This window comes from Rhipicephalus microplus, chromosome X, assembly GCF_043290135.1.
Source record: "Rhipicephalus microplus isolate Deutch F79 chromosome X, USDA_Rmic, whole genome shotgun sequence".
Classification (NCBI taxonomy): domain Eukaryota; kingdom Metazoa; phylum Arthropoda; class Arachnida; order Ixodida; family Ixodidae; genus Rhipicephalus; species Rhipicephalus microplus.
Genome location: NC_134710.1, coordinates 388,311,023 through 388,325,574, shown reverse-complemented (window position 1 = coordinate 388,325,574; position 14,552 = coordinate 388,311,023). Strand labels below are relative to the sequence as shown.

General features: G+C 47.3%; 1 protein-coding gene across 1 annotated transcript in view; it reads left to right on the top strand.

Annotated features, from left to right (window-relative positions):
- The window catches only part of MCU (mitochondrial calcium uniporter), a 298,312-nt gene that overhangs the window by 251,906 nt on the left and 31,854 nt on the right, over window positions 1-14,552 (top strand). The window contains exon 3 of the mRNA XM_037413340.2: window positions 12,306-12,384. Within this exon, the coding sequence (XP_037269237.1) occupies window positions 12,306-12,384 (79 nt within the window). The remainder of the gene's footprint in view (window positions 1-12,305; window positions 12,385-14,552) is intronic.

Here is a 14,552-nt window from a genome sequence, read left to right as displayed (position 1 = left end):
ACTGCGGCTGAACAGAAGCCGCAGTGGTGTGTTTGAGGAGCCGCAAAAGGCCATCACACTGCCTGAAGCATTCGACCAGAAACGCATACCACACTGCTTACTTGCGATATTTATACGTTCGTTAGAGCTGCATACGGTGCCCGAATATTCGAAGCTGCTATGTGGGTGAGATGCGGGTGGCAACAAACGAGTCTTACACAACGAAGAAGCAATTAGTAGGAAGAGAAGAGGCAGACACACGGCCAGCTTCAGTGCACAGTAAGAGGACGCTGAGATGGTGGCGCACTTCACTGGACAACGTGTCACCAGTCGTCCATGAAAGTCAGCGTAATATTCGCCGATAAACAGCTCGGTTTGTCTTCAGTGTGTGTTGTAAGAAAAGATGACCCGCTCATCTGGAGGCGACCCTCATATCGGAGCTGTTGGACGCGTGGCAGGGAGTGCTGCTGTAGGTGACGCGTCTACGTCGTGTCGCGCTGTAGCTAGCTGTCTTCCGAGCAGTGTGCGTCTGAAGTAGTAGCGTGCGTAGGTTCTGCGAGACGTACCTACAAGGCAAGGCATCAGCGTGCGAAGCAGACGCCTCTGATAATAACAATAATAGCATTGAAATAAACGGGCAAATGACCAATGTTACGACACGCACCACCGCCGACACTCTTACGTAGTGCGCCGAGGTCACGGGCCGCCAACGTCACCAGCCATTTGGTAGCGTGCGTTTCTCAGCTCGCGACTGCTTCTGCACAGAGCTGATAGACGAGCGGAAGAAACAACATAGAGTTAAGGCAAGATTTATATACAGCATATATAGAGGTGTTACATATTTGGCACTAGGGACGACAGCTTAGGGACTCTAAGAGCCCAGATGTCTTCTCTCTGACGCATACGTCGGCTTCTTGGCGAAGCGCCGCGTGGTTGTTTATAGGCCCCAGGTGATTTTTTATGTCATCAACGTCCAATCGGAACTGCCGCCGGGTCGCATGAGAATCCTCCAATGGGGACCCGTCGCTGGGTTGCTTCATGATCCGGAGCCGCTGGGCTGGGTTGCACCCAAGGACGAGTGATGTTGCCACGCATTGTGTAAGACTCGCCTGACTGAATGGCGCCGCTTGCATCATCGGGCTGCTAGCGGGCCCGCGAGTGGAGGGAGCTCGCCGTGCGTTGCGTAAGACAGACCGGCGGTGCCGGGCTGCATGACGTCGTTTAGTTGGTGGCGTCAGGCGGACTCGCTCGCTGGCCTTGACACAGAGTGCCTTTGCAGAGGCAATGACGTTCGGTGTAGACTCCTAGGCGTAACAGTACCCCCGCCGCCAGACAATGCGCCGTACAGATGAGCTGCTTCCTCGTGGCCCGGATGTCGGGCGCGCTCATTCGCCAGGTGCCTCCAGGTTCGTTTCCAGGGCCAGGGGAAGGATGCGACTCCAGGCTCAGTTTCGTGAACACATCCCATTCTTGAGGGCAGATCCCAGCTCCACTGGCTTGTCGCCAAAACTTGTCGACTAGCTTCGCTCGTCTCTTCTGAGGATTTTCGGTCTCAGTACTTGTCCATGGTTCTGCAACTTGTCAAGAACGCTTCGACAACAGACAACACACGACACAAGCAAGTAACCTCGCTTACCCGACAGAACACCAGACAATATATACTACAACATATGCCTAGCGACGTGTCTATCGAAATTTCGTTCCCTCTACATCAAGAGGCACATGTGGGACACAGGACTCTTGAAATGAGAACTCAAATTTTTACACGTACAACAAAGTAATGACGTAGAATATAACATAAAGTTGGTACCTTCAGATCACTCTGGACGAAAGAGCTCAGCCAAGACCGTGATGAGGACAAAGTTTTTGCCCCGTTTCGCCAATGAAAGACCCAAACGTGGAGAAGGTACTAACTAAAACGCATGGCTCAATGCGTCTGTGTTGGCGTTTAGCTTTCCCTTCTTGTAGCGAACGTCTAAGTTGGGCTGTTGGAGTATCTACTCCACCTCAGTAACGGACCACTTTTAGGCGACATGTTATTTAATTAGCTTAGATGACACTGGTCCGTTTCGACCACAAACCTGAACCGGAGACATAACAGGCCAGCTTTTAAATGGCCCACAAGAGGCAAGCGCATTCCTTTTCAGAGGTACTGTATGCCTCTTCCCTGCAGCTCAGTTTTCGACTTAAATACAAAACTCGCCTTTCGTTACCAGCACTGTCTTCTTGGCACAATATAGCTCCCATGCTGCGATCATTCGCGTCGCATTGAATGACAAATCTCTCAGAGAAATCGGGTGCCACGAGAGCAGGCTTTTCGTTTAGGGCCTGTTTCAGCTTGCAAAACGCGTTTTTTTTTTTTTGAGTCCCATACCACTTTAACCGGCTCGGACTTTCGAAGTGCGTCAGTTAGAGGACTGGCAACGCTAGAGTAGTTTTGCACGTAATGCTGATAGTATCCAGCTAGGTCCAAGAATGCCCTTATCTCAGATTTTGTGGTTGATCGCGGGAAGTTCACGACGGCAGCTACCTTAATTTATGAAGGCCTGCCCCGCCGCGGTGGTCTAGTGACTAAAGTACTCGGCTGCTGACCCGCAGGTCGCGGGATTGAACGCCGGTGGTGGCGGCTGCATTTCCGATGGAGGCGGAAGTGTTGTAGGCCCGTGTTCTCAGATTTGGGTGGACGTTAAAGAACCCCAGGTGCTCAAAATTTACGGAGCCCTCCACTACGGCGTCTCTCATAATCATATGGTGGTTTTGGGATGTTAAACCCCACATATCAATCAATTTATGAAGGTCTACGCCGGGCCACGCCCCACAACGTGTCCCAGGTAACACACCTCGCCGCACCCTAGGTGACATTTAGTAGGTTACACGGTAAGACCAGCTTCTTTCAACCTGTTCAGCACGACTCGTAAATGCTCGACATGTTCTTCCCAGCTGTTTGAGAAGATGGTGACATCGTCAAGATACGGCAGAGCGAACTCAGAGAGGCCATTACGAACGCTGTTCATTAAGCCTGAAAAACAAAAGGGCACATTTTTCAATCCAAAGCTCAGCTTAAGTGGACGATACGTTCCATATGGAGAAACGAACGCGGCACAGCGGCTAGCGCGCTCTGTAAGGGGGACTTGCCAATACCCTCGCACGAGCTCCAACGTGGAAATATAACTAGACTGCGACACAGTTTCTACCCTCTCCTCTAGATTTGGTATCGGGTGAGTTTGGTCTCGAGTTATAGCGTTCAGACGCCGATAATCGATGCATGGCCTCGGATCTTTTCCTGGCACTTGAACCAATATTAGAGGGGATGTATAGTCACTCTCGCCCAGTACTATGACTCTTATCTCCAGCATTTTATCGATCTCCTCTTTCATGATCTGCTTTTGCACTGGGGAACATCGATACGGCTTGCTACGGATTGGCCGCTCACAAGTTAGCTCGATATCGTGTTCAATCACCGTCGTGTTTCCAGGACGGTCCGAAAACACGTCTTTAAACTCGGAAACAATCCTCCTCAAGTCCTCCGTCTGGACTTCACTTAACCTAGGTTCCAGTTTCAACTGCTCCAAGATTACATCGGATCCCCTTTCGATTACATCACTAGAAGTCAAAATTTCTGTTCCTTCTTCCTCTGAAGCATTCAAAAGCAGATTTGCGACTGCTTGACGTTGAACGTATGGTTTCATCAAGCTACTGTGGTAAATTTTGTTTGGCCGCCTTCCTAATTTCACTTCATAGTTGGTATCAGAACGCTTCGATATTACTTTTGCAGGTCCTTCCCAATGAACGTCAAGCTTGTTCCTTTTGAACATCCGAATCAGCATTACCTGACTACCCACTTTAAAGACGCGTTTCTTCGCCGATTTGTCGTAGTACTCCTTCGACAACTCTTGTGCAGCCTTCATGTGACTTTCCACAAGATCTTTCGTTTTTCCAAGCCTCTGAAAGAGGCCTAGAACATACGCAACTACATTAGAATCCTCATTGAATCCCTCCCAGGACGCGCGTAGCATTCGCAATGGTGTTCTCAAACTCTTGCCATATATACACAAGCTCTGCAGGGATAAAACCAGTGCTCTCATGAGGAGCTGATCTCAAAGCGAACATAGCGGCAGGAATACATGCTTCCCAGTCGCATTTGTGCTCGTAGCAAAAAGCTCTCAGTATCCGTACAGTATCCGTTTCAAAACGCAATGCATGCGCTCTACCGGATTAGATGGCGCGTGATGGATCGAGCTGTGCACTACTTTTATTCCGCATTTATCCAAAAAGGTAGAGGTAAGACAGCTGGTGAAGACACTAACGTTGTCGCGTTAGATATCAGAAGGAAATCCGACGCGTGCCAATATAGATAGCAGTGCATCCATGACATTAGGGGAGTTGAGCTTCTTAAGTGGTATCGCTTCTGGAAATTTTGTGGCTGCACAAAGGGCCGTCAGGATATACCGACAACCTTACCTTGACTCTTGAAATGGCCCGACGATATCAATTACTAGACGCTGAAAAGGTTCTGTGATAATTGGCACAAGCTTCAATGTTGTCTTCCACTTGTCCATGGATTTCCCCGCTCACTGACAAGTGTCGCATGAGCGTACAAAGTCTTCGATCTCTTTCCAGCAATCCGGCCAATAACACTCAAGGGAAACTTTAGCTTTGGTCTTCTTCATGCCGAGATGTCCTGCCCACGCGTTTTCATGCGCCAGTTCCAATAGTTAGCGGCGATACTTTTGTGGCACCAAGAGCTGCTAATACTTGCGACCCTGCACATTTGTGTAGCTGCGATACAGGAGCCGTGCCTTCTCAAAAAAAAAAAGAAACATTCCTTTTCTTTGTTCCCAACTTTACGCTTTCCATTAGCGCTTTAATTGACAGGTCCTCACGCTGCTCTCGAATGAGCGTTTCTCGATCTCACCTCGACAGCTCACTCCAACTTTCCGCTACAGTCGAGAGCGTAGCACCCCTCTCGCTCTCATTCAATGGCGTCATGTCGTCTCCTCCGCCGACAGAGATGGCTTCCGCGACGGGCGGCTCGAGTGACTCATCGGAAGAATTTCCTATCCGAGGCACCATCGCCTCGCCGCCAAGGTCACGCAGATCATCCTCTTTAGCCGGTGGTATTTCACTACACAGAACAAGATAAGTTCTTGCGAAAGCTTTAGCGCTTGCGATCGCGTGAGGGCAATGTACGCTCAGTTGGAGAAGAACGATTTACCCTGCTCTTTGAGAAGCTGCTCAGAGTTATTAGAAAAAAAGGTCAGGAAAATCATCAGGAAGCGCGGCAGACACAGCCGCTTCGGTGCGAAGCTTACCGAGTGGGCCTTCAATGACAACCGTAGCGATTGGTAAGCAAGCACTCTGCTCTTCGGCGACTTGCCTGATCGACGCGCATTCACCTGTAAAGTCGTCCGGAGACACAAACGAAGGATGGACAACGTCCATGGTTGCCGCTGAGTCTCGAAGTGCTCGGCACATTTTTCCATTCACACTAATGTCCTGGAGGTACGGCTCTGACAACCGGATGTTCTTTTCCGATTCTCGGGTTGTTGCGAAAGTTCTCGGGTTGTTGCGGGGGATTCTCGGGTTGTTGCGGGTTGTTTTGTTTACAGTTTACCGCAATGTGCCCTTCCTTTTTGCAGTTGTGGCAGATTAGCGGTTTCCATGATTCAAACGCCCGTGTGGTACCAGTGCGTTCTTTAGGAACCTCACTCGATTTCTCCGCTTTTGTTTGCCCTTCCCCTACAGTGTCCTCCGTAAGAGACGGGTCCTTCCTGAAATTACCGTGCGGAGCGGATTTCCGTTGATCAGGTTTCTTTGAAAATCCCCCTTGATTGATATGTGGGGTTTAACGTCCCAAAACCATCAAATGATTATGAGAGACGCCGTAGTAGAGGGCTCCGGAAATTTCGACCACCTGGGGTTTTTTAACGTGTTGAAAAGCCCTCTTTCCTTTCATCCTTTTCAACGCGCACTGCCCTGCTATGTAACTTTCGGTGAGTACAATGCTCCTCAGCTAACTCTGCTGCCTTGTTAAGCTGCACTTCGCCAAGTTTGTCCTGCAGCCAAAGCTTGACATCCTCCTCGATGCAGCGGTAGAATTGCTCCGATGCAATGCATTATACCACTTTATCGTGACCGTCATAAACACCTTCGCCCTTGAGCCATTAAATTAAATCGGCTTTAGGACGAAACGCGAAGTCAACGTGTGACTCATTGCGTTTTTTTTTTTTTTGCGTACCGGAATCTTTGCCGCAAATCCTCGGGTGACAACTTACAACGTCTCAAGAGCATTTCTTTAACCTCGTCATTGCTCTCAAACACTTCCCTCGACAAGCACGTTATCACGTCGGACACTTCGCCGGGAAGAGCTAACAGGTTCTGTGCCCAAAGAGACCGCTCCAAGACATTTCGCTCTCAGACGTGTTCGAACTTGACGAGATACTTCACCATGTCCTCACCGACTACGAAGGGTGGCAGTTGGTCCAGAATTCTACGACCGCTGGCCTGAACTGTCGCAGAAGGTATACGCTAGGCGCCAGCGAACACTGTATACGATAGCCAATTCTATTCGTTTCAACTCGAGGTGCTCCTGTCTCTCGGCCTCCTCAGGGCGTTCTCGCCTTTCAGCTTCTTCGCGTTCGCGAACTTCTTGCCTTTCAGCCTCCTCGCAGTGTGCTTTGATATCCGCCCAGGCCTGATCGACTTCCTCAGCCGTAACTCCTGCATCCTTCATGATCTCAAGGATCGCTTGTTTCGTCTCGCACGGCCCAAAGTAAGGCCAAGTTCCTCACAAATATCGATGAGTTCCTTCACTTTAAGGTTCTCCATCGTTCACACTAGCCTCTTGCTGTTTGCCCCTGTTAAGAATCTGATACTTGCTGCACCCACTATAAGTTGACTAGCCAGGCGCGCAAGCAATTTTTAACACTGCCGTGTTTACACCCTCCTCATTAACTTTTGTTTCAAAGCGCTCCTACTTGGCTTGAAACGATCAAAGCTTACCCACTATTGCTTCACACAGCCCTTCTCTAAACTACTATAACCTGTGCTAGAGTAGTCTGGTGAGCTGACGGGAAAACATCAGGCACTCACCGCATTGATGGCGCTGACGCCGGCCGATCCCACCGCTGCCACCACTGTTACGACTCGCACCGCAGCCTATACTGGTGCGTAATGCGCCGAGGTCACGGTCCGCCAAGGTCACCAGCCGTTTGTTAGCCTCTATTTCTTAGCTCGCGATTGTTTCTGCACAGAGCTGATAGACGAGCGGACAAGACGACGGTGAGTTTAGGCAAAATTTATATACAGCATAGAAATAGAGGCGTTACATATTCGGCACTGGGGCCGACAGCTTTGGGACTCGAAGAGCCGAGATGTCTTCTTTCTGACGCATACGTCGGCTGCTTGGCGAAGCGCCACGTGGTTCTTTATAAGTCACAGGTGATCCTTTACGTCATCAACGTCCGATGAGAACTGCCGCCTGGTCGCGTCAGAATCCTCCAATGGGGACCCGCTGCTGGGTTTCGTCATGATCCTGTAATCTGGAGCCGTTGCGCTGGGTTGCACCAAAGGAGGAGTGATGTTGCCACGCATTGCGTAAAACTCGCCAGACTGGATTGCGCCGCTTGCGTCATCGGGCTGCTAGCGGGCCCGTGGGTTGAGGGAGCTCGGCGTGCGGTGCGTAAGACACACCGGCGCTTCGGGTTAGGTGATGTCGTTGAGATGGCGTCAGGCGGGCTCGCTCGTGGGCCTTGACACAGATTGCCTTTGCAGAGGTAATGACGTTCGGTCTGTACTCTCGACGTAACAATATCAGTCAGTCAAATCAAAGATAACTTTATATAGGGATTTCAAAAATTCATATTCAAACGTTCCGGCCAGTATAGCCTTAATGGGCTTGCGAAGTGCACCAGTACGACAAGGATTGGTAATTCTGTACTAAAATGTGCTAGTGATAAAAACCGTTCATTAATACTTGTTTATTTATTTATTTCTTAAAGGCCCCTAACGGGGTATTACATAATGGGGGGGGGGGGGGTAAATAGGAAGTGAAACATGAAACATCGAATATCAATATTGAAACATATGTCTGAATTCCGTAAGTTAGCAAAATATTTCTGCACAAAAAGATAGCTTATTCAATAAAGTACGAAAATTGCGAGACACCGCTGTTAAACCTCACAATAAAGGTCTGACAATGTTTGATTAGACGTCAAGTATAGCGCTTATACACTATGTCAGTTTTGTTGTAGGCTTCAAGGTACAATATTAGCAGCGGAAAACTAAACCGACCTCTGACATTAGAGTATACGCAGGGCGGTTGATATCGCCGCCGTTGCTTGTCGTGTGTTTAGCGGAGGCAAAATGAAGATGCAATGAGGCAGAGGTGCATTGGTCCTTGTTATTTTTTTCCCCGGCGTAGAAGATCGTACAGTACCGTAGAGCAGTAACTGACAGCTTGCGTAATTGCTGAAAGAGCACTGGGATTGTTTTACTGGAGAAATGAGACAAAAAGGAAAAAAAGTAGTCATGTGAAAAACCCATATTTGTAGACGCCGAAATTTGCTGTTAAGTTGCGCATGTTTGGCATTTTGGAAGCGGTACCTGGAGTGAGAATAAAATAAAGTTGAAATATTTTAGCAGTCAAACTGAAGTATTGTCGTGCACGTAGCAAAGTTTAATGGCTTGAAAGGAATGCTTTTTTTTTGCGATCGGCACGAATAGGTTTTTTTTTCCAGTGAAGCTTGCACTGTAAAGTTTAATTCACAAGTATTTAATGTTGTCTACATGTTTAGTAGTTCGCATAGTGATTTAGTCAGTGCGATTTATACATTTTCATAACCTGTGCGACGCTGGCGGGTGCAGCGGCCGTATTTCAAACCCGACAGGGGAAAGTGCCGATGCTGTTATGAGCACGAATGTTTTTGAACCACAGTTTGAACAAACAAGAGTGTGTTGTAGTTCCTGCGGTGATGTCACTCACGTACGCCATTCTTTGTCTTACGCCAAGCCCATTGTATGCGGCGCTCACATTGTCCCACAATATACTCTCCGTTCAATTCTGTTCGCCCCGTTTCGGTCTTCTCTAGAAGCTACATTGCTGAAATTCGCCATGTCATCTATGAAGGAAAAGCATACGGCACTTTTCACCGCGAGTGAGATGCACACCGTGCCGCCAATAGATAACATTCTGCATGCGCAACATTCTTCAAGTTCCGCCTCGTTATAGTACAGAGGCTAGAAGCCTCTCTAGTTATAGGAGCCATGTTGCCAACGTAACCCTTTCTACGAATGCGTGAAATTTACATAATTTAGTGCGAAGGTTCCGAAGACCTCGACCCATGGTGGTCTAGTGGCTAATGTGTTCAGCTGGTAACCCGCAGGTCAGGGGATCGAATCCTGGCGGCGGCTGCATTTTTGATGGAGGCGAACATGCTGTAGGCCCGCGTACTTAGACTTAGGGGCATGCGTTAATGAACCCTGGGTGGTCGAAATTTCCTGAGCCCTCTTCTAAGACGTCTCTCATAATGGTGTCATGGTTTCGGGACGTTAAACGCCAACAATAAGTATTATTACTAAGGCACTGAAGACCAAATGTACAGTAAGTAGAAGTGTTAGAATAGATTATAGTGTACTTTACACCAATGGCATGTAACTACAAATGCTATGTTTCTTCGAAACCGAATTCAACGACCCGCTCAAATTACGTGTGATTGTTATCTGCTGGCCTAGAGCATTCCTAAAGAGGTAAAAGAAACAAACATTTTGGGATTTCTACCAAATCGCCCCTCGCCCAACGCCTTGTTGAACACGGTACTTGGTCTCTTCACCAAAGCGATCGCGTGTAGCAAATTATTTCAACCAGAATTGACATAAAGGAGCTTTATGCTATAACAATGCTTAATTTAACATGAGCTCGGTGTTTGTGGTGTCTTAATTCTTGGTCAACAGCGCACAGAAATGGGAAAAGTGAGCTGCGTCTCCAAATGTGGACGCCATCTCGCAAAGGCATAGTTAGTTTGGTTCTATCTGCGGTATCGTAATGGTCTGCCTTCGGCGCAGCGAGCCATTCTCCGTGTGCATGTTTCTCTCTTTCGCAGTTTGCTCATGTGCCGTTCGTTGTATACCTGCGATTACGTGGTCGCTGTGTACTTTTTTGCCCGCTTCGGTAACAGTTGGAGTGACTCCATCGGCACGTGCGGGGGAGGTTCAGAACGGGAAGAAGGCACGGTGGCTGTCCGCGCTAGCTGTGCCATGCATCCCGCCTGCTTCCCTGTCTTGGGATACAGGGGTGATGATACGAACGGTGGGTTCCGCGGTTCGACTCGATAGCGACTTGAAGCCCCCCCCTGCGGCTTCTACGCTGCGCAGGGATCCTGCGCTCGCCTCATTCGGGATCAGACGCGAGCCTTGTTCGGTATTTTAGAGCGAGCGAAGATGTAGACGAGGGGGGGAACGCCTGCACGCAAGAGGCGCAAGGTTATAGCTGCGTCGTGGAACGAAATTCAGTGACGCATATACCTATACTTATCTTCTCCTGCGACGTCTGCTCGCCTCTGCGCTGGAAGGATGTAGACTGTCGGTGGAAGCGCGAATTTCCGGCTCCGTCCTTATTGGTGCGGGTGGCCATAAAGGTACAGGTTCTCTGGAGCGGTGCCAAGGTTGATCCCTGTGCTTACAATCCGTGCACTTTCTTTCTTTCTTTCTTTCTTTCTTTCTTTCTTTCTTTCTTTCTTTCTTTCTTTCTTTCTCTCTCTCTCTCTCTCTTTCTTTCTTTCTTTCTTTTTCTTTCTTTCTTTCTTTTCTTCCTTCATTTCTCTCTTTCCTTTTTTGTTTCTTTCTTTTCTTCTTCCTTCTTTTTTTTCCTTCTTTCTTTCTTTCTTTATTTCGTAGTGAATTCAAATCATCTATGGTCGTGGGTATGAGATATACTAGTGCTCGCAAAAAAAGGAAATATAGTAATTTGTGCGAGGGCGTATATCCCACACAACGTTAAAAAAAAGGTTTGATGTTTTCTTAGATTGGAGCTAATAATATCTTCATTCTGGCTGCGTTAACTGCAATGTACAAGCTCTTGCCTTGTGCCAGCGATTCTCCCGCAAGTTCGTTCACCTCTATTTGTATTGTCGCGAAATTCCTGTCTTTCCCAATCGAGCAGATTTACTCCGTATCCGATTCATTAGAATCTGTGTTATTTGGGCTGACAGGCTGTTCACCTCCTCTTCTAAATTACGTGAACCGTCTTCTGTTCGCCTTCTTAAGTTGCACATTAATGAATAGCAATCGCACTGGTTTCTCAGGTAGTCTTTTGTTTGTTTTTTGTCCTTTGTTTATATCGGCCGGTTTGATTCACAACGCCTTTTGAGTGGCTGTATGCCTGTATATTGTTTCTGTTGGGTTGTAGTGCTGAACGGAGCAACTTATGTACACGTCTACACACGAACACACACACACACACACACACACACACACACACGCACGCACACACACACACACACACACACACACACACACACACACACACACACACACACACACACACACACACACACACACACACACACGCACGCACACACACACACACACACACACACACACACACGCACACACACACACGCGCACACACGCACACGCGCGCACGCGCGCACGCACGCACGCACGCGCGCACATTCTTTAGGTCGTATACGAGAGGCTATTGGTCAGCTGCCAGCTTGTAATGAGTTCACGTGCTATGTGACGCCAAACAGGCTCATAAAGAGTGTGTCACACTCGCCGCCATGGCCACTGGTCGCGCTGAATGACACCTCCCACGTTTAAATTCACATATATATATACCCAATAAAGTGGCTGGGGGAATGGCCGCCGTGTTAGCTGAGTGGTAGAGCATCGATCGCATTATTCGAAGGTTGCAGGTTCGGTTCTTCCTCACGGCAAGTTATATTTTCGCCCTTTTTTTTTTTGTCTATTGTCTGTTATATGCCATCAATATTGTGTCAAAACACGCAAAACCGAGCCTTTAAGTATACACTTCTTTCCATATATATATATATATATATAAGGGACAGAAGTGTATACATAAGGGCTCGTTTTTCCGTGTTTTAACACAATATATATATATATATATATATATATATATATATATATATATATATATATATATATATATATATATATATATATAGTCACAAAGCGCGGTTTATGGGAAATGCAGTTTGTCGTGCGATTGTGTTCATTTAACTTTTCCGTACTATATGGATCAGCAGTATTATAACATTCACCCAGGCGTCCTCCACCCTGTGTAATGCCTCGCGTGTCGCTTCTTGCAGGAATGGAGGCTACAGCCTTGGCTTTGTCTACAGGCGTGCAGTATCCACAGTTCGAGCCTTCCCAGTCCCATCAGTGGGGGTGAGTGCGTTATGCTTGTTTTGGGTTTATACATATAGACACGTGCAGTGTCACTACAGACAACCTATAAGACTTGATAACATGAAGACCTGCAGTCGTTAGGACATCTACATATTGTCTCAATGAGTCACAAGTACTGGGGGATTTATTAAACCACCGGGTAGCTAGCTCCAGGACGATGCATCAGTCGTGGCTGGCTCTCGAGCAGAGAAAAAGCACGCGATGATCTTTTTCCTCCAGATTGAGACTGGTGGCAATATGCACCCCACTGCCTTCTTCACTGATGGGACATCATTGAAAATATATACCTCGGAATGGTGATTCTTTTAATAGCAACAAATGTGGAGATGTATGCAGCCGCTTTTCATTTAGATCGAGCTAAACGAGTCCTTTTGCTCGATCGTTTAGCCAGAAAATGAAGGAAAAGTAACTACCATTATGAATAGGATATAGTTAAAATGGCAGAGAAGTTTTACAGAGATCTGCACAGCAGCCGGACAACCACGACCATAATGTAAGAACTAGCAGTAGGCCAGATGACATCCCACCAGTAATGACAGAAGAAGTTAGGAAAGCCTTGGAGGGAATGCAAAGAGTCAGAGCTGCTAGTGAGGGTCAGGTAACATCATATCTGCTGAAAGAGGGAGGACAGATGTGTTAAAAAAACTGGCCACCCTGTTCACAAAGTGTCTCCTGACGGGGAGGGTACCAGAATCTTCGAATAATGCTAACATCATCTTAATTCATAAGAAAGGGGATGACAATGAATTAAAGAATTACTGGCCGATTAGTTTGCTCTCTCTCGTATACAAGCCATTTACAAAGGTAATGGGTAACAGAAATAAGACAACTTTAGAATTCAATCAACCAAAGAATCGAGGAGGTTTCTTTACAAGCTACTCAACAATCTACCACATTCATACTCTCAATCAGGTGGTAGGGAAATGCTCAAAATACACCCAACCACTATACATAGCATTGATAGATTATGAGAAAGCATTTGATTCATTAGAGATATTCGCAGTCACGCAGACAGTGATATTACGTTCATATTTTTTTCATTCGTGGAATATTTTGTGCTGCACGGCAGAATCAGGGCGTCAACGAAACATATTTAAACATCCTGTAAAAAGTCTGCAGAGGATCAACTGCCACCATAGTGACTCATAAAGAAAAGAACAGAATACCAATCAAGAATGGTGTAAGGCAGGGGAATGCTTTCTCCACAATGCTATTTACCACGTGCTTACAGGAGGTTTTCAGATGCCTAGAATGGGAAGAGTTAGGGATAAGAGTTAATGGAGAGTACCTTAGTAACCTGCGCTTTGCGGATGACATTGCAGTGCTGAGTAACTCAGGGTACTAATTGCAACTCATGATTACGGGGTTAGACAAGGAGAGTAGAAAGGTAGGTCTTAAAATTATTCTGCAGAAAACGAAAGTATTATACATCAACCTCGAAAGAGAACAGTGCTTCGAGATAGGCAGTAGTGCACTTGAATTTGTAAAAGACTATGTCTACTTAGGGCAGGTAATAACCGCGGAGCCGATTTGATTGATTGATTGATTGATTGATATGTGGGGTTTAACGTCCCAAAACCACCATATGATTATGAGAGACGCGGTAGTGGAGGGCTCCGCAAATTTCGACCACCTAGGGTTCTTTAACATTCACCCAAATCTGAGCGCACGGGCCTACAACACCACTATCCCTCAAGAGGAAGGTATTTAACAGTCGCATTTTACAGGTACTTACCTATGGAGCAGAAACCTTGAGGATTACAAAGTGGTTTCCACTAAAATGAGGGCGATGCAGGGAACAATGGAAAGGAAAAGGGTAAATGTAACCCTAAGGGACCAGAAGAGAGCAGAGTTTATCAGTGAACAAAATGGGTGTGAAGGACATCATTGTCTAAATCAAGAAGAATGGTCATGGCCAGGGCACATAGCGCGAAGGCAAGATAACTGTTGGTCATCAAGGGTAACTGGCTGCATTCCCAGAAAAGCTAAGTGGGTGAGGGGGAGACAGAAAGTTAGGTGGGCAGATGAGATTAGGAAGTTTGTGGGTATAAAGTGGCAGTAGCAAGCACATGACCGAGTTGACTGGTGGAACATGGGAGAAGCGTTTGTCCTGCAGTCAGGCTGATGATGGTGGTGGTGGTGATGAT